This window comes from Nanorana parkeri, unplaced genomic scaffold (assembly GCF_000935625.1).
Source record: "Nanorana parkeri isolate BGI_ZX_2015 unplaced genomic scaffold, ASM93562v1 scaffold1350, whole genome shotgun sequence".
NCBI classification, from domain to species: domain Eukaryota; kingdom Metazoa; phylum Chordata; class Amphibia; order Anura; family Dicroglossidae; genus Nanorana; species Nanorana parkeri.
Window position 1 is genome coordinate 26,568 of NW_017307618.1, and position 19,545 is coordinate 46,112.

The window sequence follows — 19,545 nt, forward strand, 5'->3', positions numbered from 1 at the left end:
CCCCACCTCTCTGCTCCACATTTACATGACCTGTATTTTTTGGGGGGGAGGAAGTACTTTTTTTTCTGCATGTACTTGCTCCCACTTCCTCCTTCCTCAACTTCACAAGTTTATCAAAACCTTTAAAAAGGTTTTGGAAGAAGTTGGTTTTAATGACATGACCCATACCTCCCATCAGTCCCAGATTGCTTGAGACTGGACTGCATTTTCACCCAAATCTAGGGTCCCGTGGACCTATTACAAGCCGACCAATGCTAGGTAATGGAATTGTAATATCACATTGGTTTTACTCACCTGAGGCTCTATAATTTCAATCTTCTTAGCCACTTTCTGGGCCCTTCTCTCCTAGGGAAAACAAACAAGGTTGATGACACACAGTATGAACCAGTATGTGCAAACACATTGAAGTCAGCACGTGAGAGATTTCATCAGGAACAGGGAGCATAACCACTCCAAGGTCCTCAGCTGAGTCAGGTCTACAGGTCTCTAGTCACCAACACTCCATCTTCTCCGCAAGTGTTGCTGATTGGAAACACGTAGGTCTGACTCTGTAGGGGGCATATCAGACCACTGCTCTCACACAAAGCTTATTGGTCATCTTTGCAGCATGCAATAAAAAGCTGAGACATAGAACTTACCTATTTTACTACACCCTGTTTTATTATATAGCATTTAGGATGAAGCTTCAAGCTTGGGCTTTAAAGTGTCACTCAATGTTACTTGGACCCCAACATGCTCTGTCTATTGGGCTATTCATTTTAGGTGGACATCAGGTGACCATACATATTACATTTGAATAAGGTGCAGCCAAACAATCAAAAGTTATGATCATTTGGCTCCTTAGGGATTAGCTAGAAAGAGATCATAAGTGCTTCTAAACACTGAAAGTGCTCATTATTGCTTATAAAGATTTTCTGACAAGTCAGATATTCTCTGTGACAGATCCCCATCGTTCTCAAAATGTAATCTTTGCAGCACATGGAAAACAATGGAGCATTTCCAAATTTAGGAAATAACTAATTCAAGCTAAGAGGGCCAAGTATCTTATCTATAGCCATGCTCATGTTTGCATATGACCTTCTTTAGGTTGGCTAAGCATGTTTTAATCCAGTCGTTTTATATTCCATTGCTTTCATATTCCAGTTGTAACCTTTAGCCATTTGAAGCATATTTGGGCATTTTTGATCACCTTGAACTAATTTGATGGAGCCTATTCCAAGAGGGAATGACCAGACAGGTTGGACATTTTTTAGTTTGTTTTTAATTTGGTTGTAGCTTGTTTGAAAGTTGATGCATGTATGGCCCCCATTACACTTTAATTGGCCACACTTTGGCCAAGGCTACAAGATGGTAGCCAGGAGAGCACACAATCCTGATTTCTTTACAGCCTATGTTTACCACGTATGTAAGTGCAGACTGAAGACACTTGTAGCAGAAAGATACATGTACCTTTTTTTGCCCATGTGCAAACATCTAAGGCACTGGTTCATTGAGCTGCAGTGTCACAATGGTTGGTCTCTACAGTGGTCGCCTAAACCTTATGATCATACTGCTTAAGAACTCATTGTAAATAAGCCTGTGCATGTTGCTTCTACTGTTGACTTTACAATAAAGTCAGACTAAGGAAGGTTTTGGTGTGCTGGTGTTATGCTATCCATTGTTGGAAGATTATCAGATCAGGGCATGATAACTAGTGATACATTTTGTATGTCTTTAGGCAGTTTATAGAGATGTCTGTCAACAGCATTCAATTATATATTTAGAAATATTGAGTGAAGGTTAGAAATCAGAAGCGGTTGTTAACATTTTGCTGTTTGTGTGTGCCTGAGAAAAAAATCAAAATGTATGCTTATAGCAGAGGTTTTTTTTCACAAACTTTTTATTAGGTTTTTTTAAGTATGGACATAGAGAAGGAACAGTAAAGAAAGATGGCAATCCATATAACACAATAAAGAACAATGATAGTCAAGTTATACATTCTGGAAAAAGAAGGCTACATATCACATTTACTGCCTGGGACACCACAGGTCCTCGGTCAGTTGAGTACAGTGCAGATATCATGTGCCAGTACCATTGGTCTCATAAGAATATCAAAGCAAACCTATATGGGCAAAGATGAAAGGAAGGGAGCCTGGTTGTAAAAGTACTTTCCGTCGTGCATCAATGGGATAGCCCATTCTAAAGGTGAGATAATTCAGTCAATGTCCCGTGAGAAGCTGAAAAAGTGTAAGAAAAGGACAGAAAGGCAAGAAAAGCAAACGGAGAGTAACCGAGGGAATGAATAGAAGAAGGGGGACCAGGGAAGGAAAGTGGGGGGACCGCTGGGAGGGGAGTCGGCGGGTCAAGGAGGAACAAGTCAAAGACAAGCAACAGTGTGTGATCAAACCTTTTGAGTTTGTTATATTTCTCCCAATGGGATCATATTTCTAGTAATTTTGTATGGGTGTCATTGACGGTAGCTGTACATTTCTCATGGCACCTCAGGCTACCCTACAGCTTCGGGTCACTCATGAGTTCCATCGAACGGGCAGACTAAATGGTCAGATTTGGCAAGTTCGGCTTCCCAAACCTCCTGCTGCTTTAACCGGAAGTCATCCATTTATTGGAGGTATTGTAGACAAGCCGCCAGGGATCCCGCATGACGTCACTCACCATATTTGGTGAATGACGTCAGCTGGGTTCAGCAGAGAAATGTAATCTGCAAAGGAAGCCTGGCGGTAGAGGAACGTTGGTGTCGGGGCGCCATTCATCATGATTGACGATCGATCTACATCACTGGGTGACATGATAAACATTGCATCTACATTGGATTTACAGCGTAGGACATTTGATACAGCATGGGTGTTGATATTTTCTATTTTTTTTCTTCTGAATGAATAACAAGGTGTACTATGTATGTTGCATGTCTGGATAAGAATGTGGTCTGAAATTTGGAGGGACCCTTTGCCATTTGTTTTTTCTGCATGTGTTCCTGCTTAAAAATCCATACCAGACCCCTATCTAGAACAAGGGACTGGTATGGATTTTAGGGGGAACCCATGTCCTTTTTTTTCTTCTGCAGGGCATATGGCCTGGTATGTTTCAGGAAGGGGGAGGAGGGGCATACTCGCTGCCCCCTCCAATCCTCCTTTGTCCACATAGGCTGCATGCCTGAATAAGGGTCTAGGATGGATTTGAAGGAGTACCCCAAGCAAAAAGTCAAAAACTTTAAACAAAAACGCTTGGAGTCCATATTATCCCGACCCTTATCCTTGATAATCTGGAGATATCTGCAGGACCAAGTGCCCTGGTCTGTGGTCCAGTGGCCAGAGTATAATATATTGTAAAATAGGCACAATATATATATTCCATTATTCAAAGTTAATGTACCCTAGCAGGCTGACCTTCTGGTACATCTTTCAATAGTTCCAAAATGTAAAATGAAGCGATTTAGTGAGCTCTCATATGTATACATCTGCACTGCACTGTAGGGTACTATTTCTGGAGACTCTATATATAGCTCTCTGTTCCTGATTCCCATCGTGCTGCTGATACAGACAATTGTTAGGAACGTACCTTTAGGTTCTTTCTCATTCGCTGGGCAACCAGAAGTCCTGCAATACTCCAAGAGGCCTGGTTACTGATCGACACATTGCCCAGGGTGGGCTTCCGTAGCATAGCCTGCAAACAGAATCACACTGTCAGGTATACAGATGGTGAGGTCATTAAAGCGTATCTACATTTTTTGGCTAGAGCTGTGAAGAGTTAGTTAGAATAGCTTTGGTCATTTTGTATTGCTATCTTTGTACCTGGTGGGAAGAGTCATCCTTTATGTTTGTCCTGGAGTCTTATACCATCTTAGCTAGGGATGCACCGATACCGGTTTTTCGGTACTCACTGATACCGATACCGGAAGTCCCATTAAGGAAGCCGCGCAGCTTGTAATGACTCGCCACCCGGCTTCCTAATTAGCCGGGAAGCCGTCTCCATGCTCCTTCGTCACCTGACCAATAAGGAAGCTGGGGGGCGGGTAATAACTCTCTGCCTGGCTTCCTGATTCACCAGTTTCCTGACCAATCAGGAACCTGGGCAGTGAGTCATTGCACAGCGCCCAGCTTCCTGATTGGCCTGGAAGCCGGCTTCATGCTACCCTATCACCAGGTGATGAGGAAGCATGGTGCTGGCTTTCTAGCAAATCAGGAAGCCGGTGGGTAACGACTTGCTGCCCCGGCTTCCTGATTGGCCAGCTTCCCGACCAATCAGGAAGCTGGGCAGTGAGTCACTTGTAACCAATTGACGAGGGAGCATGGAGCCGGCTTCCTGGCCAATCAGGAAGCCGGGCGGTGTGTAATGACTCGCCGCCCGGCTTCCTGATGCCGGAAGTTCCGGTATCGGGAGCATTTGTGCGAGTAGAGTACGTGCCCAAATACTCGGTATCGGCACCGATACTGGAATTGGTATCGGTGCATTCCTAGTCTTAGCCATCAATTAGTGCAGCAAGTTTGGAGTTTAGGCGATACCCTTTAAATATCAAAGCTTTTGGGAGTCCTTTCATCAAGCTTTATAAATGTTTAAAGCCAGATGAGGGTATCTAAGGAATCCTGAACGCTTGCATCTTTAGTGACTTAAGAGAGCCAGTAAAGGGGATCACTTAAACCCCAAACTTTCCTTTCTGTATCTGTCCTGGTGTCACCAAAATATTACACATGTGACGGGCACAGGAAGTGAGGAGAAATCTTTCAATGAGGACACCTGTTCCAATTCATAGCCAAAACTTCTTTTTTTTTTTGCTTTTGGAGAGAGTAGTAAATGGTTTAAACTAGGGCTGTGAAAATTAACGATTAATTCCTCGATTAATCGTTCATTTTTTGATCGATAGTCACCTCTCCGCCGTCTTCCAGGTCTTCCGGGAGTTCCGTCGGAGATCCGGTGACGTCACGGACATAGACGTCACCGGACTCCTCCCCATGATGTGTACGTGCGTTATAATTAATCGAAATTAATTGATTAATCGATTTTTAAAAAAAATTAGATTAATCAAACACGAAAATTTTAATCATTACCAGCCCTAGTTTAAACCCCTTTCAGGTTTATATTTTGCTGTTTTTGTCCCAATGGGGAAACTTTTCTTCAGTTCCCATCCCACAATAGGAAGTGAGTAGCAATATTGCACAAAAACTCTACATTGTTATTGTATTATGAAGTGCAGTGTACACATAATCAGCTTCCCCAGGGTTCTGTAATCATTCACCCTTTTTAATCTTTTATTCAGTGACTACCCGGCAATTTTCCTGATTATTTGCCATTCTCATGTCTATCTGCTGAACTTTTGCTGCACATTCACCACAGGGCCATTGCTTCTATTGGTTACCTTGCATCAAATTGCAGTGTTCTTTCTCATTAGAGCTGCATTGTGCTAAAGCATCTTCTTGTGAGAACTTAAATCCTCAGCATTCCTGGGACCCCAGCAAAAAGTCCATACCATCACCCTCATTGCCATTGGACATTACAAGAAATGTATATTTTTACATTTCTTGTAATGTGTGTTTTTTATTTAAATGCATCATTCTTATGTTGGGAAGGTGGTTCTAACTAATTAGCAGAACTTGCATTTTGATGCATTGTTTGCTTTAAAACCTGTTTCCAAATAATCTACCCTTGCATTGAGGCTACTCCCGCATTGACGGGGTTAACTGCTCCTTTTTTCCTAGAGGAATTATTTTTCTTTCCTGATCCCCGCTTCCTCTGGCTCGAAGACTGGGGCCAGCTGTATCTTCTTCCCTCAGCTCCGGCAGTCGGAGGTCCACTGATATCATTATGTCTAATGCAGGGTCCATAACTGTGCATTACATGTGAGGATGCCAAAGGACAGTGCACAAGCTGGAGCGGAGGGGGCAGAGGTGAGCGGCAGAGCGGGGATCAGGTAAGTAAAAGTGCTTTGCAGAATACCCCCAGACAAAAATGAGCAGTTAATGGGGATAGCCTCACTGCAAGGGAAGCATTTTTCTTTTCCCAGAGATAGGCTTTAGGGCAAACATGTAATTGCTGCGGCCTGCAGGCTTCCAATGCTGACCTCCTTCTAAGAAGACCTGGCTATCACTGGCTTCAGTACTTTCTAAGCTTATCTGGAACAAGCATGCAAGAATAAAGTCAGAACTCTGGATCTGCAGACTTGTTCCAGTCTTGAAAGCATTAAAGTTATTGGGTCAGCAGGAAAGCCAGGCAATGAGCAGTTTCAAAAGGTCAGCCCTTCCAAATAATCTTCTGTAACATTTGCTGAGCTCATTATCTGCCTTGACGCTTGTCGATAAACAGCAAGAATGCTTCCAGCTCTGGTGTCGGGGTCATTTTACTAATAACGGTCTTACTATTTTCAGGAGCGGTTTGTCCGTGGCGTCCGTGGTACCTCCCAGTCTAACGCTGGCTACAGATGCCCTCTGCCCTCCAGGTTTCGAGGTCATGGTGGGCGCTTGTTCTTGGGACGCTTGGCACTGGTGGGGACAGATCCCTGTTTGGTGGCGCCGGCTGCTAGTATATAAAAGCTTCACAACGGCTCCAGCGACAGATCTTTGTGAGTACCTGAAGGAGGCAAATTTGTCATGTGTCACTTGTACTGTGACAACTAATCCTTTCTGTCAATAAACACAGTGCGGAACTGTGGCACCCACATAGGTGTGTTTAGTACACAGGGGAAATACCAGTAGTAAACACAAGAGCCTTGGCAGTGTGAATGATGCTTTTCATTAGCATGAGCAGCTTAGGAAACCACCAGGTTCTCGTCCAACGGTAAAGCTGCACATTTCTTAACTCCATCCAAAACTGCTCTATTATTAATGCTATTATTTTTACAGGCCAATGAAGCAGCTACCACCTGCTGGGAGCATAATGGCCATCAGCTGGTCTAGGTACAGCTGAATGATGAAGCCCTTTTGTACAAGCTTGTAGGAAAATCTACGAGTATGTAGAGCAAATGAGCAGAGCACCAAACGAGATGGTTTTGTGTCTCCTGAACTGTATAGAGCGTTCTAACTACTCCGAAGGGCCTCTTCACATGAGTTTCAGGTCCTGATCAGGTGCAGATCTGCAGACGCGGTGCTATGTGTTTTTGCCGCGTTTTTGATGCGTTCCAGTTAAAAAAAAAAAAAACTTTTTTTTTTTTTGCTGGAGTGGGGCTGTCAGTATGTTAGCTGCAGTGCAGTGCGTTTTTTATGCGTTTTGCATTTCCGGACCGTACAAAATGAGACATGCAGTCATAACCTGAACGGACTGCGCACGTGAGAACTGTAGCCCATAAAGCACATAGGGATACATTGGGATGCATTTTTAGTGCAGGAGCGCACGGATCAGGTCAGCACAGAAAACGGATGTCGTGTGAACAGGCCCTAACAGTCCCTTAACCCTATGGTTCTTTTGCTGAATTCAACTGCAAAGTCCAGAGGAGGGAAACTAAGGGCCCATTTACATCACATGCGTTGGGCTGTGCTGGGCAGCCTTCCCCATTGCAGTCCCAATGTGTAGACAAGGCAATTCGCCTTGTGCCCTATGAGATCAGTTACCACCACTGCGCTGCACAAATATATATTTATATAAATATAAAGATATGGTCTGAAAAAAGTAGGACATGCAGTACTTTTTTTTTCATCAAACTACATTGCATTGCAGGACACCACTATGGGGTTCATATTGAAGTTTCGCCCGGCTATATACCGTTTGCACAGGTCTGACTCCCCTAGATGGCACTGATGAGTATAGGAAATCCTATAATTGTCAGCGCCATCTAGGTGCACTAGTGCTATGCAAATGGCATTCGCCTAGCTATACGCAACAAACCACTTTTTGATAGTTAGATAAAATGATAAAAAAAGGTAAACAGCACAATGTGCTGTAAATAGTGCATTGCACCACTTCCTTCATAGTGCACACCAGCGGCTGAACCATTAGAATCTGCACTATTAAAACAACCATCAATTCTCCTTCAATTACTTCAATGCACTTGGTAAAATGGTTACATTTTGCTAAAATGTTCAGATTTTTTTCTGACATTTTGGAGAAAATAAAGAAATTTACCTTACCTACTATTTGCTGTTCCAGCTTTGCCCCATCCCTCCTTGTATTTTCACAGGGCTAGACAGGCATACCCACCCTTTCATGACTAGTTGCTTGGGTCTGGGTCCCCCAAGCTCGGACCGCTGTGCTGTGGAAGGCCAGTGGGTGTATCAGATATGCTCAATATCCAGAAGCACGGGGCCTTCAATGGGGCTCCAGTAGTGGATCCGGGAGGCGGGCTGTCAAAGAATGGTGCTTGCTGGCCATACACTGCTGAGATTTTTTTCCCCTGCTAAATCTGCCAAAATTTGATCCACGGGTGGCCCTGCTGACACTATCAGGCTCAAGAAAAGCCAATTTTCCAATCGAAAAAGGAGCCGGATGAAAAAATTGTCACCCGATCATTTGCATTTACTGTTTGGCTATTCTGAGCTGGCGATCAGAACACAATAGCCAGCACAGTAGATTACACCAATTATAGTAATCTAGATACAACTTTCTTCCATTAGGTTTAGGGGGGCATTCAAGTAGAGTAGCCAACGTGTTTCGGGGGTCCAAAACACATTAATTAGGAGAACTATGAGATGAGTGCTTTTCACTCACCTCATAGTTCTAGCCGACCTGTGACAATGAGACTGTCACAGGTCGACTCAGTAGATCGAGAAGTGAGCGAACACATACCGGCGTTCGCTCACCTCTCGATCCTGTCACAGCTCTCTGCCGTGACAGTGGAGGGGCTGGATTCCCCCCTCCGATCCGCCAGCGCTGATAGGGTGACGGGAGGACGCTAGTTTGTGTCCTCCCGTTACCCTAAGGAGAACTATGGGGAAAAGCCTTAACCCCATAGTTCTCCTTTAAGCTCTCATTAAGCCCTCGTCAGGGCTTAATGAGAGAAATCACATATGTGGACTTCAATCCTTGCAGCTTGAAAGTTGTATTGAGTTGTGATGGGAGGCTTAAGGTGGCCATACACTCTACAACCATCGCAAGACTTTAGTCTTGCGATGGTTGTACAGGGATTAAAAAAACGTACGATCTGCCTATCTTGGACAGGCAGATCGCACTCTCGATCTTCGCAAGCCCGCCCCCCTGAGGGGCGGGCTTCCGATGACCGCAATGCTGAACGGGCAGTGTGCGCGTGCGCACACCGGCCCGTTCGGCATTTGTCTTCCGAGCACCGTTCTAACCAGCCGAGAATCGTACGATTCCCGGCTGGTTTTCGAACATGCTGGTTCGACAGAAGACGTGCGACCGTACAGTAGAAACGGTCGCACGTCTCCATTCACACTGCTCGATTATCGTACAAAAAACCGATCGCATACGATTATCGTACGATAATCGTGCAGTGTATGGGCACCTTTAAGAGCAGCTGATTTGGCAACCTATACAATAGCCGGCAGGGGCATTCCTCCACCCATGCTCATACGTGTGGATGAGGGAATCGAGTCTTGCTCAAACTATGGAGTATCGATGACTGGGTGCATTTGCATTATATATAATATTTATCACAAACCTGAGCTTGGAAAGTGGACCTTGTCTTGTAAACACAACGCTTTGTGTAATGCTGCTTTAATCAATGTAAAAACATGAACTGTTATTAGCAGAGCGCATGGTAAACTGTACCGTGCAGAGAGCAAACAGTCCTGTCCAGACTTGACCTGGATAATCAGCGAGAGATCAGAGCAGAGATACGGCACAACTCCTGACCAGGGACTAGGCTCTGCTATTCAGGAGCTGCCACTGTTTATGTAATGTGTGCTCAGACCTTTCCAAACTTCAGTATACCGCATGTTTAATAGAAAACAATGCGCTGCTATGGAACCCTTTTGGCCCATGATGGTCCTTGGCAGTTGTAGGATGTTATGGGACTTCTCCAGCACCATCAGTCCTCCTAGGGTGAGAGGTGTGCCTGTGATCTCCTACACGTTATAATAGGGATTGTAGGACCCACCACCAATGACCCACCACTAGTAGGGTCCAGCATAGGTCCATGACCCATTTACCATTTCTATATATTTTTTTTATAAATAACGACCGGCTCAGAGTTAGGGAGGAAAATGTACAGCTCTAAATGCATATAGAGTTAAGAGATTGACAGGGTTATTCACAAAAGGGTGAAGAGTTTGGAGGAGGCAGGAGAAGTGAACAATCTAGGGCAACATAGCTGATGTGGAAAGTGAGCTGAATTGGAGAATTTTTCTAAATCAGCTATTTTGTCTTAGATTGTTCACTTCTCCTGCCTTCTCCAAACTCTTCACCCTTTTGTGAATAACCCTGTTAGAGGTACCTTCTAGTTCCCCCCTTAGGGTTGGGGTTACCTAACTCTGGTCTTGAACACTGCTTTGTCCAAGCTTTGAAGCCCCCCAAAAGCATTGGCTGTTTTTTAATGACCTGTTTACCAAGAATTAAAAACGGTCTTGGACTCTTTCCAGCTTTTCCAACCATCTTGGACTCTTTTATCCATTTTTTGTCTGGCGCTTCTTTATGTAATTCTATGGTTTGAGCTCCTGTCGGGAACCCATTGAGGGAAGCCTTGCTATGTTGGAGTTGCCAGAGGCGCTGAGCTTATTTGAAGTTCTTCCTTCATCTAACAGCATGTACAAGTTTGGATATTTCCAGCATATCTTTATACATGTGGTTCCCAAGCTTGCAAGCCCAGATTGCTAATTCTTATTTTGATTATTATTGGTTATCTTCCCGGGTCCGTGATTTCACATCCATGGTGCTTTGCTGCAGAGCTTTGTCATGAGGTGTCAGCTATCTCAGGTTCTGTCCAGGTGCTTGTCCCTATACATATATATTTGTAAATGTTTTAGTAGCTCTTCCACATATTTTATCGTCTAAATATCTTGTTTGAAGTCTAGTATAGTTCATAGTGACCCTGGAAACAGACTTGATCACTTGACAGAGTCTCTTGAAAGTCCACCTTTAACCCACTGTACTCTACTTACTTGAGATCCTCCACCACTCTGTTCATCCATCAGAGTCCCAACCATGTGTTAGTTCCATGTCAGGTGGTGTAGGAGCTTACATATTGTTGTCATCCGTTTCCTCCTGTGACATTGTTAAGGGCCTGGAAAGACCTGAGCATAGCATCCTGGGAGGAGGTCACTTGCTGCTCCATACCCATGTGCGTATAAGTAGGTTTCAAAAGGCTGTCCCTGAATCTGCCTCCACCCTCTTGGTGTATGGAATGAGATTAAAGCTGGGCACCCACAGCTGAAATCCTGCTGAATTGGCCAAACTTTGAGCTATAGGTGGCCCTGCTAGCACCACCCAGCTCGACAAGGAGCTGGGTGAAAAATTATTAGCTAAGTAATCATCCAATCAGATGCAAGCGTTGGTCAGTTATTCAGAAGCCATTGGTCCCGCTGGATGATGAATACAATGGCCAGCAGTGGGAATTCCTCTATTCACGCTGTTTTGCCATGGTGGGAGAAAGTTAACAGCGCATGGCCAGTTTCTCAGGCTGCCAAAGACAAGCACCAGATGACAATTGACTTCTCAGTCTGAGTATATAATGACCTCTCGCACACCTGAAATTAAAACCTCCAGATTTATTGTTAAATAACAGGCGATGATGATAAATCCTTAAAGGGGACCTTCAGTGCTGCCCCAGTCCACTTTAGCTCCCTGCAATTTTATATTGCAAAGCTTCAGTGGCTCAGCACACTTTAGCTCCCTGCAATCCCCCTTACTGTCTCTGCAATAGGGTGGATGTACCGAGGAGGCTGCAAGAGCATGGGCACACATTGCCCAGGGGGGACCTGGCCACACGTCATTGGGGGAGTAGCTGCAGGACTCTGAGGAGACAGTTGGGTCCCGATGACTTCACAGAAGAAGATGGTGGCGCGGGACCCTAGCTGTGGCAGCAGATTGGCGGATCACAGCTAGGACAACACTGGATTTGCTGGGCAGGTGATTATGTTTTTTGCTGAAAGCCCAAAACAGGGTAAAAAGCAAAAGGGGGGGCTCTTAAATGTGTACCTGTGTTGTTGACCTGGCCCCCACACAGGTGAATGTGCATTCAGTTTACAGCATGCCTTGGGAGCTCTACAATTCTGTGTGCTCAGATATGCAAGTTCCAGTCAGGGTTACCCCTTCCACCCATCGGGTCTCACTACTGGCCTCTAAATATGGTAGAGGTCCCTAGTGGCCAACACAAGGCACTTGGTGCCATAAACAATGAGGAAAGGTATGTAAAAACACCCTCAGGTGTCCGCTTCACATTAATGCTTCAGAACTACGAGCGAGTGACCGGTCTTCTCTAGCGGGACACTCGCAAAATATACTAAAACCTTCACCATTGGAGGCATATACCTCCTTTATAAAGTCCAATACTTGGAAGAGGGTGAACTAACCAGCCTCAAAGATATCTGGATGCACTTACCCTATGCAGCGTTCACCTGTTCAGAGCGTTGTACACGGTCCCCTGACTCTGTCTCTCTGTATTAGGAACTTACGAGAACTTTATTTTACTCTTAAGCTCTTAATTGGTGCAAATAATGACACCTCTGTACCAATCTAATGACCCCGTGTGTTGCCCCGGTAACCTTTTGTATGTGTTTTAATCTTAACCCATGGATGGTATTACCTGCTCAGCTAGATCGAAAAACAGCACAGTGTTCAGAGGGGCCCGCTCCGGAAAATCGCAGGAAAACCAGCGCCATTGGATTGAGAAATAAGATATCCACCCAGTTCCTATAGACAATTATTCAGCTCTTGCTTCACAGTTCAGAACCCATTTTGTTGTATTACTTTGTATTTTATTCCTCGCAGACAAATACAACCAAGGGTGGGACACTGAGCATAACGGCGATCAACGTCCATGGCCTAAGTATATTGTATTACGGCCAAAGACAAAATTGTACAATGAACCTCGGCAGCATAGGACAATGAAAGGTCAACAGTCACCCCAGTTATTGTTTTGCCTCTTAGTGCAGAAGGCCAGATATAAAGGGAAATACAGATACAAGCAAAAGAATGAGGAGGAACAAAAAGGGAGATAAAGAACACAGAGATAAGTATAAGAAAACAAAGCACGGTGAAAGGAAAGATGGGCTTTCTGCATGTGGGCTTGAGTGAATATCTCTGAACGTTCATTTTATGCAAAACCCCCCCAAAAAAACTAATCTTAGTATATATTCTTTTCCAGTCGAATAGATTATGTAAAACTGCATTATGACCACTAGATGGTGCTGAGGAGTATAAATAAATACATTATGGCCACCAGATGGAGTTGAGGAGCAGAGGAAATAAATACATTAGGGCCACTAGATGGAGCTGAGGAGTATAGGAAATAAATACATTATGGCCACTAGATGAAGCTGAGGAGCATAGTAAATAAATACATTAGGGCCACTAGATGGAGCTGAGGAGCATAGTAAATAAATACATTAGGGCCACTAGATGGAGCTGAGGAGCATAGGAATAAATAAATGATGGCCACTAGATGGAGCTGAGGAGCATAGGAATAAATAAATGATGGCCACTAGATGGAGCATGGGAAATGAGAATCTTTTTTTTTTTTTTTAAATCCCCAGCTCATGATTGGATAGTCACACACAAGGTTCACTTTTTTACTAACATTCACAATGAAAAATACACAACCTGTACCCGTGTCATAGATTAGACTTGTTGATTGTGTTGTATGTAAACAAAATTGACTACATGAACAGTTCTTATGAAACCAATGTCATAGTATTGAACATACATATGTATGTATGATTTACAATTCTGAACATGTCTAAGGAAAGCGGATGATGTGTATACTGTACATAGGCAGTACGAGGCAATCTCAGATCTCCTAGAGAATAATTCAGTCTGGTGTGGTCATACAGCGCCACCTAGTGGCCACATTGCAGTACCGCTGTGCCAAGAAATGAACACATTACAGTCTTAGTAAATGGCTAGCAATCCATGCAAACATGATGAGAAGTGGTAGATCTGATATTGGTTGTCCTGAATCTGAGTGTGATCATTCCCTCCGCCCCCTAACAATCATATAAGGCTGAGTTGGCTGGATTCATTAGTTGCGAGTTTACCTACAGACTGGAGAAATAGATTTGACAGGTATTTATATAGCTGGCAATTGATGCGCTGCTTTAGATACTGCACATCCACACCCATCCCTGATCTCAAGGACCTGGAAGTCCCCGCTCCCTGAGCCTCAAGGAACTTAAGAGTCTAAGATCCCTATTGCCAGGAGCCAATTAACCTTTGAGAGGAAGGGAGGAAACCCATACAAGCACAGGGAGAGCATGCAAACTCCAAGCAGATAGTGTGCTGACCGGGATATGAACCGGGGACCCCCAATATTACAAGGCAGATGCACTACCCACTGTCATGCCCCAATTTAAATACAATTATAATTTTCACAGACCAATGTGCTAATCTGTATTAAAAAAATGTCCCCCTCCCTACACTCCATGATCCGGCACTGGTCTTATGTGGTTAAATGAGACCCATTGAAGGTTGGGGCGCAGGAGGTAAGGAGCTCTGCCCATCAGCACCACTCGGGGGTTTTGGCAGCAGGACCCTCTTTATTGACTCACCTCTGTTGTATCCGCCGCCATATAATGAAGGATTTATCGAGCGGCACCAACACAGCAAGATCATGTCCACACTTACCAGCCACTTGCTATGGGGTACCAGGCCCCTGTGACAGGTTGGCATCTTGCCAGGGGGGGGGCGTTTGGTGATGTCTAATGCACCAACTCCTCCTACCCCCCGAATACACTATCTTAGGTAGGACATGCGGGTACCATATACCTATCCACACACAGCCCGCTCACTCTCTCCTCCCACACAAAGGTTGTGGCCCTTCATTATAATGTGGCCAAGTCGGGAAGAAGCAGGCAAGCTTTGAAGCTACCAAGCAGCGCTACGAGCTTTCCCTCGCTCCTCCTCCGCTCCGGTGGTCCTGCAAGTCATCACATCCTACACAGTGTATCGGACAGGAGGACACCAAGTGACATTCCATCGCTGGAGTGGAGGGGGTGCGAGGCTGAAGGGACCAGTCTAGGAGCCAGACCGGATAAGTAGATCTCTGTTCTTCTAGCTCCATAGACAAAACAAACACTTAACCTTCGCAGTGCCGGGGTAGCTCCACTGCAAGGGGTAAGATTTGATTTGCCCAGAGTTCTTCAACGCAGTTGAACTTGGGATGCTTTACTCTGTGCGATGGCCTAATTGTATGATTAGTCCTGTGTGGGGGAAGGGTAGGTCTACAGCCAGATGCGCATCTGTGTGAAAAATGTACTGAACTTTATTCTTCAAAAACTTCAAAGTCCTCCAACTGCAGACAGGACAACAGAGGAGGATTCCGTCCTCGAAGTATTTATCATCATACAAGTGAACCGTGCACAGCAATACGTCATTAAAGGGCCAGCGTACATCTACAGATCTACAAATAAATAGGTTCTAGAGTTATAAAGAGATGTCCTCTAAGTCTGGCTTCCATTTTCCTTTAAGGAATCCTCCGACATCTTCTTCTAAAGAGTCCTCCCACATGACATCTTCTAAGGCAGGGGTAGCCAAACTCCGTCCCTCCAGCTGTGGTGGAACTACAAATCCCATGAGGCATTGCAAGATTCTCACAGCCACAGACATGACTCCCAAGGAGAGAGATGCATCATGAGATTTGTAGTTTCACCACAACTGGAGGGCCAGAGTTTGGCCACCCCTGTTCTAAGGCCTCCTCCCACATGTCATCTTCTTCTAAAGAGTCATTCAAAAGGACATTTTCTTTTTTAAGGCCTCCTCCGACACAACGTCTTCTTCTAAGACCTCCACCCACACGACATCTTTTTCTAAGTCCTCCTCAAACAGGTCATCTTCTTCCAAGTCCTCCTCAAACAGGTCATCTTCTTCCAAGTCCTCCTCAAACAGGTCATCTTCTAAGGCCTCCTCCGTCATGACATTTTCTTTTAAGGAGTCCTCCGGCATGACATCTTTTATGGCCTCCTGCGTCATGACATCTCCTTTTAAGGCCTCCTCCGGCATGACATCTCCTTTTAAGGCCTCCTCCGGCATGACATCTTCTTTTAAGGAGTCCTCCGGCATGACATCTTCTTCTGAGGTGTCCTCCAACATGACAACGTGTTTGAATTTTTCCAGGTAGAACCCCTCATTCTTCTCAGAGTGAAGATCATCATAGGAAATGGCCCTCATGTGTGCGGGGAGGTGGGCGAACTCCTCCTCGTTTATATCGAAGTCCTTCATCTTCTCCTGGAGAAGCCACCAGCGTCCAAAGAAGCCGACGTCCAGCACCCTGCTGGGGAACTCCGACCAGCGAGGCTGCAGATGGGGGCACTGGGTGGTGTACAGGTCACAATCGGGATCAGAAGTACCTTCATACATCAGCGAGAAGACGGTGAGGTTGATGTGGCGCAGGCGTCCCTCGTTCCTCAGCTCTATCAGTCTCTGTACGTGCTGGTCGGACCTCCCGTTTCTTGTCCAGGGGGAGAGAAGGAGAAGGCAGGAGGAAGCCTCCAGCATGGAGGAATGGAAGAAGTCCTCAGAGGGTGCTTTGGAGGAGCATACGCCTATGCCGGCGAGAAGGGAAATGTACAGAGCGGCTTTGCCCGGGCGCTCCTTGGCGCCAACCACGATGTCCTTGCAGGCTTCGCCGTAGTCACGCAGGAGGCTTTTGGTCCAGGCAACTGAAAATAGAAAAAGGAAAGTCAGTAAATGGAAATGATTGGCGGAGGTTGGGTTCTTCTCCAGAGGCCTCTGACTCACCTCATCAGATAGCACAAGAGACATCCAGGAACATATCCTCAGCCTTCTTCTGGATGTGAATGATCACAGCCTCCCCTCTCCTCCAGGGAAGAGGGAACACACTAAACACACGCTGGGGATGCAGTTCTTTAAGATAATCTGTTGCTTCGCCTATTCGGGTCAGTGCCAGTCTCTTGAAAGCCCAACTAACTTTCATGCCCCCCCCGATGCTGCTCTGTTGGAGGACTTGCAAAATACTTGGGGAACATATGGGGGAACATGGGATAACCCCCTAGGATGCAATGCTGGGGCCTGAAAAGCCAATCGCTGAGCTCATACTTTGTCAGCTGACAAGGAGGAGGAAAATATTAAAGCAGGCAGATCATGGCTGGTGGGAGGAGCCGGCAGGGTTCTGTGCATAGCTTCCTGAAAACATCACAGCACCCTGCCTCAGCCCTGATGTAAGCAGTGGGCTGGCTCCTGGGAGGAGTTATGCAAATATCATAATGCCATGCTGGATGGGTGTCAGCCTGGAGCAGTGGGCGTTCCTAGGCAGGCTGTATTTGCATGCAGACCATCCTAGGGAACACCTACATGTGATGCTGAGCTGCCATGATTGAAAGAACTGAAATCCAATGAATGAAAGGGCCAGACAGGCCGGGGAGGAAAGGGCTAGATCAACAATGGGCAACTCCAGCTGTGTTTTATCTACAAATCCCTCCATGCATCTGCCTCTGGGAGTCATGCAATGCCCCATGGGACTTGTAGTTCCACAACAGCTGGGGGACTGGAGTTGCCCACCCCTGGACCTGAAATGAGCCTCTGCTGTGAAATCAGAGGAAGCCATTTCAGTCCAGGAGAGGAGCCGGCACAGCTGTGCAAGACTGAAAGGAAGGCCGGAATTCAGCTTTAACCTTGTGTAAGCTCGGACTGTCGGACACCATCCAATAGGGATCCCATTGGTGGGAGAGCACAGGGAACATGGGGTGGCCTCTAAAGAGAACCTGTTAATTTGCTGTGAACTGTTCATTCGCCAGTCAGTCCTTGCAGTGGCGTAACAACCGGGGGTGCGGGGGGGTCACTTGCCCCGGGCGCAGGACTGAGGGGGGGCGCCGTCACGACCCCCGACTTGCCCTGTCACAGCCATAAGTCCCACTTCAGGGAGACAGGAGAAATTGGGCACGTGTGCCCTGGACAAACATGGCGGCTTCAGTAACTTACCGAACTTCCTATTCTTCATTCGCTCCCAGAAGCCCTGCTTCACTGGTTCTCCCGTCACCGGGGCCGCGCTGCTGGAGCACGACCTCCGGTACAGCACCCCTATACACCGCCCGGCCATCGTTTTCCGCTAACACGGCCCCCACTTCCGGCTTCTCTGCCCTTACTAGTACTCCGCTAAATACCGTCCGCTAGAAACATGAGAACTTGTCGGGGGTTCCGTCTTGTTTCTTCTTTATTTAGCAACATTTCCTTGACACGTTACATGTCAAACAACATACTGAAACCAACTATGCCAGTGTCTCTGCTTTCCGCACCATAACAAACATCGGGGCCATAGAAAGCTTCTTAATAAGTATTATGGAGAACCAAGAAAAACATGCGATAACAACGTGTGAAGCGCCGCCAAGTTACCAGTCACAGTGTAGTATAATAATGAGATGTAACAGCTTTGACGTTCACAATGATGGTCTGTGGCCAGGAACGGTACGTCGTCGTCCCCAGCGATGACGCAGGTGGTACAGTCTAGGCTGAGGTGACGCGGCCGCTGGAAGTGGAGTGGCGGAATGTCACGTGACCGGTGAGATGTCGCTCAGCTGACATGGCGGCCCCCGACCAGCTCCAGTTCCAAGGTAAAAAAAAAATCCCAAAACAGTGTTAAAACCATTGAGGACAGAGCGGGAACCTCTGTGTTTGGAGGCTGCACAAGTACAGCCATCCATAAACTAAAACAGAGGTGGACTTGTTAAAGGGGGTACTTCATAGACTGGGACAGGTGGGCAGAATAAAGGGGAACTCTGTAAACAATGGCAGAGGTGTGTAGATGTGGGGGTGGGACCCATCTAAAATGATTACTTTATTGTTGGGTGAGCTGGATCACCTACCGATTTCCTCTGAAATTCGCTGTGCGCCCATGTGACAGGGTGACGACACATGAGCCCCATTGGGTGATCAGGACAGAGTGTTGTCACTGCATAACAGGAAGTGCCTGATCAGACCTTTCGTTGCAGGATCACCAGGTAATATTTAAAGTGCAACGGAAGCCCAAACCTTTTTTTTTTAGTCTTGGATAATGTGGAGAGGAATTGGACCCCCCTGTCAGCTTTTTATTGCCGCCTGTGTCCCCATTAGGGAGATTCACCCTCCCTGTCTGTCCTGGTGAATGTTATCACTGAAAGTGAATGGAAATCCCAAACTTTGGGTTGTCACCAGACCAGGAATACATGTGAAATCTGCCACTGCTGACACTAGTTCTGGTGACACCAGGGATTTTCCTCTCATTTCCTGTTGTGGGCATTGGACAGGAAGTGAAGGGAAATCTCCCCAATGGGACACTTTTCTGACGCTCGCACAGCTGCAGCGTATGCTGGGTGGCATCGGCACCTGATGCCTCGGCTCCGCTTGTCACCCGGAATGGCTCTCTGACCTCTCCCCGCTCTCTGTCTAGAGTTTGAAGAAGCCGCCGTCCTCCTGTCCGAGAATCCGAACGCCACAACCAAGAGCGCCAGCGTGGAGGCCGCGCCGCAGCATGCCACGCTACACATGGGAGGCGACAGCGAGGGAGAGGAGGGCGAGACAGGT

General features: G+C 46.2%; 3 protein-coding genes across 5 annotated transcripts in view; 1 reads left to right on the forward strand and 2 right to left on the reverse strand.

Moving 5' to 3' along the window:
• The window catches only part of LOC108797843 (tctex1 domain-containing protein 2-like), a 17,987-nt gene extending 5,537 nt beyond the window's left edge, over positions 1–12,450 (reverse strand). The window contains exons 1-3 of one of the 3 annotated variants that reach the window (XM_018569532.1): positions 12,416–12,450; positions 3,556–3,660; positions 300–345 (exon numbers count right to left, since the gene is read on the reverse strand). In XM_018569532.1, the coding sequence (XP_018425034.1) occupies positions 300–345; positions 3,556–3,657 (148 nt within the window). In that variant the 5' untranslated portion in view covers positions 3,658–3,660; positions 12,416–12,450. Of the gene's footprint in view, positions 1–294; positions 346–3,555; positions 3,661–6,347; positions 6,542–12,415 lie in introns of those variants that run through there. The other 2 variants (XM_018569531.1, XM_018569530.1) reach the window with 2 other exon arrangements.
• Positions 12,451–15,756: 3,306 nt separating this feature from the next.
• CUNH19orf52 (chromosome unknown C19orf52 homolog) lies at positions 15,757–18,115 on the reverse strand. The gene is made up of 2 exons (XM_018569522.1): positions 17,968–18,115; positions 15,757–16,688 (listed from the first exon to the last, which is right to left on the reverse strand). The coding sequence occupies exons 1-2, from the start codon at positions 18,083–18,085 to the stop codon at positions 15,757–15,759; spliced, it is 1,050 nt and encodes a 349-aa protein (XP_018425024.1). The 5' UTR covers positions 18,086–18,115.
• Positions 18,116–18,484: 369 nt separating this feature from the next.
• YIPF2 (Yip1 domain family member 2) overlaps positions 18,485–19,545 on the forward strand; it is a 4,528-nt gene continuing 3,467 nt past the window's right edge. The window contains exons 1-2 of the mRNA XM_018569523.1: positions 18,485–18,596; positions 19,412–19,543. Coding sequence (XP_018425025.1) covers positions 18,566–18,596; positions 19,412–19,543 — 163 coding nt within the window. The 5' untranslated portion in view covers positions 18,485–18,565. The remainder of the gene's footprint in view (positions 18,597–19,411; positions 19,544–19,545) is intronic.

What these genes read in the sequence shown, in the direction of transcription:
- CUNH19orf52 (XM_018569522.1), bottom strand. Translation starts at nt 18,085, where the DNA reads ATGGCCGGGCGGTGTATAGGGGTGCTGTACCGGAGGTCGTGCTCCAGC. An exon ending in AATGAAGAATAGGAAGTTCG is followed by an intron (nt 16,689 to 17,967) that starts GTAAGTTACTGA and finishes TTCTATTTTCAG; the next exon opens with TTGCCTGGACCAAAAGCCTC.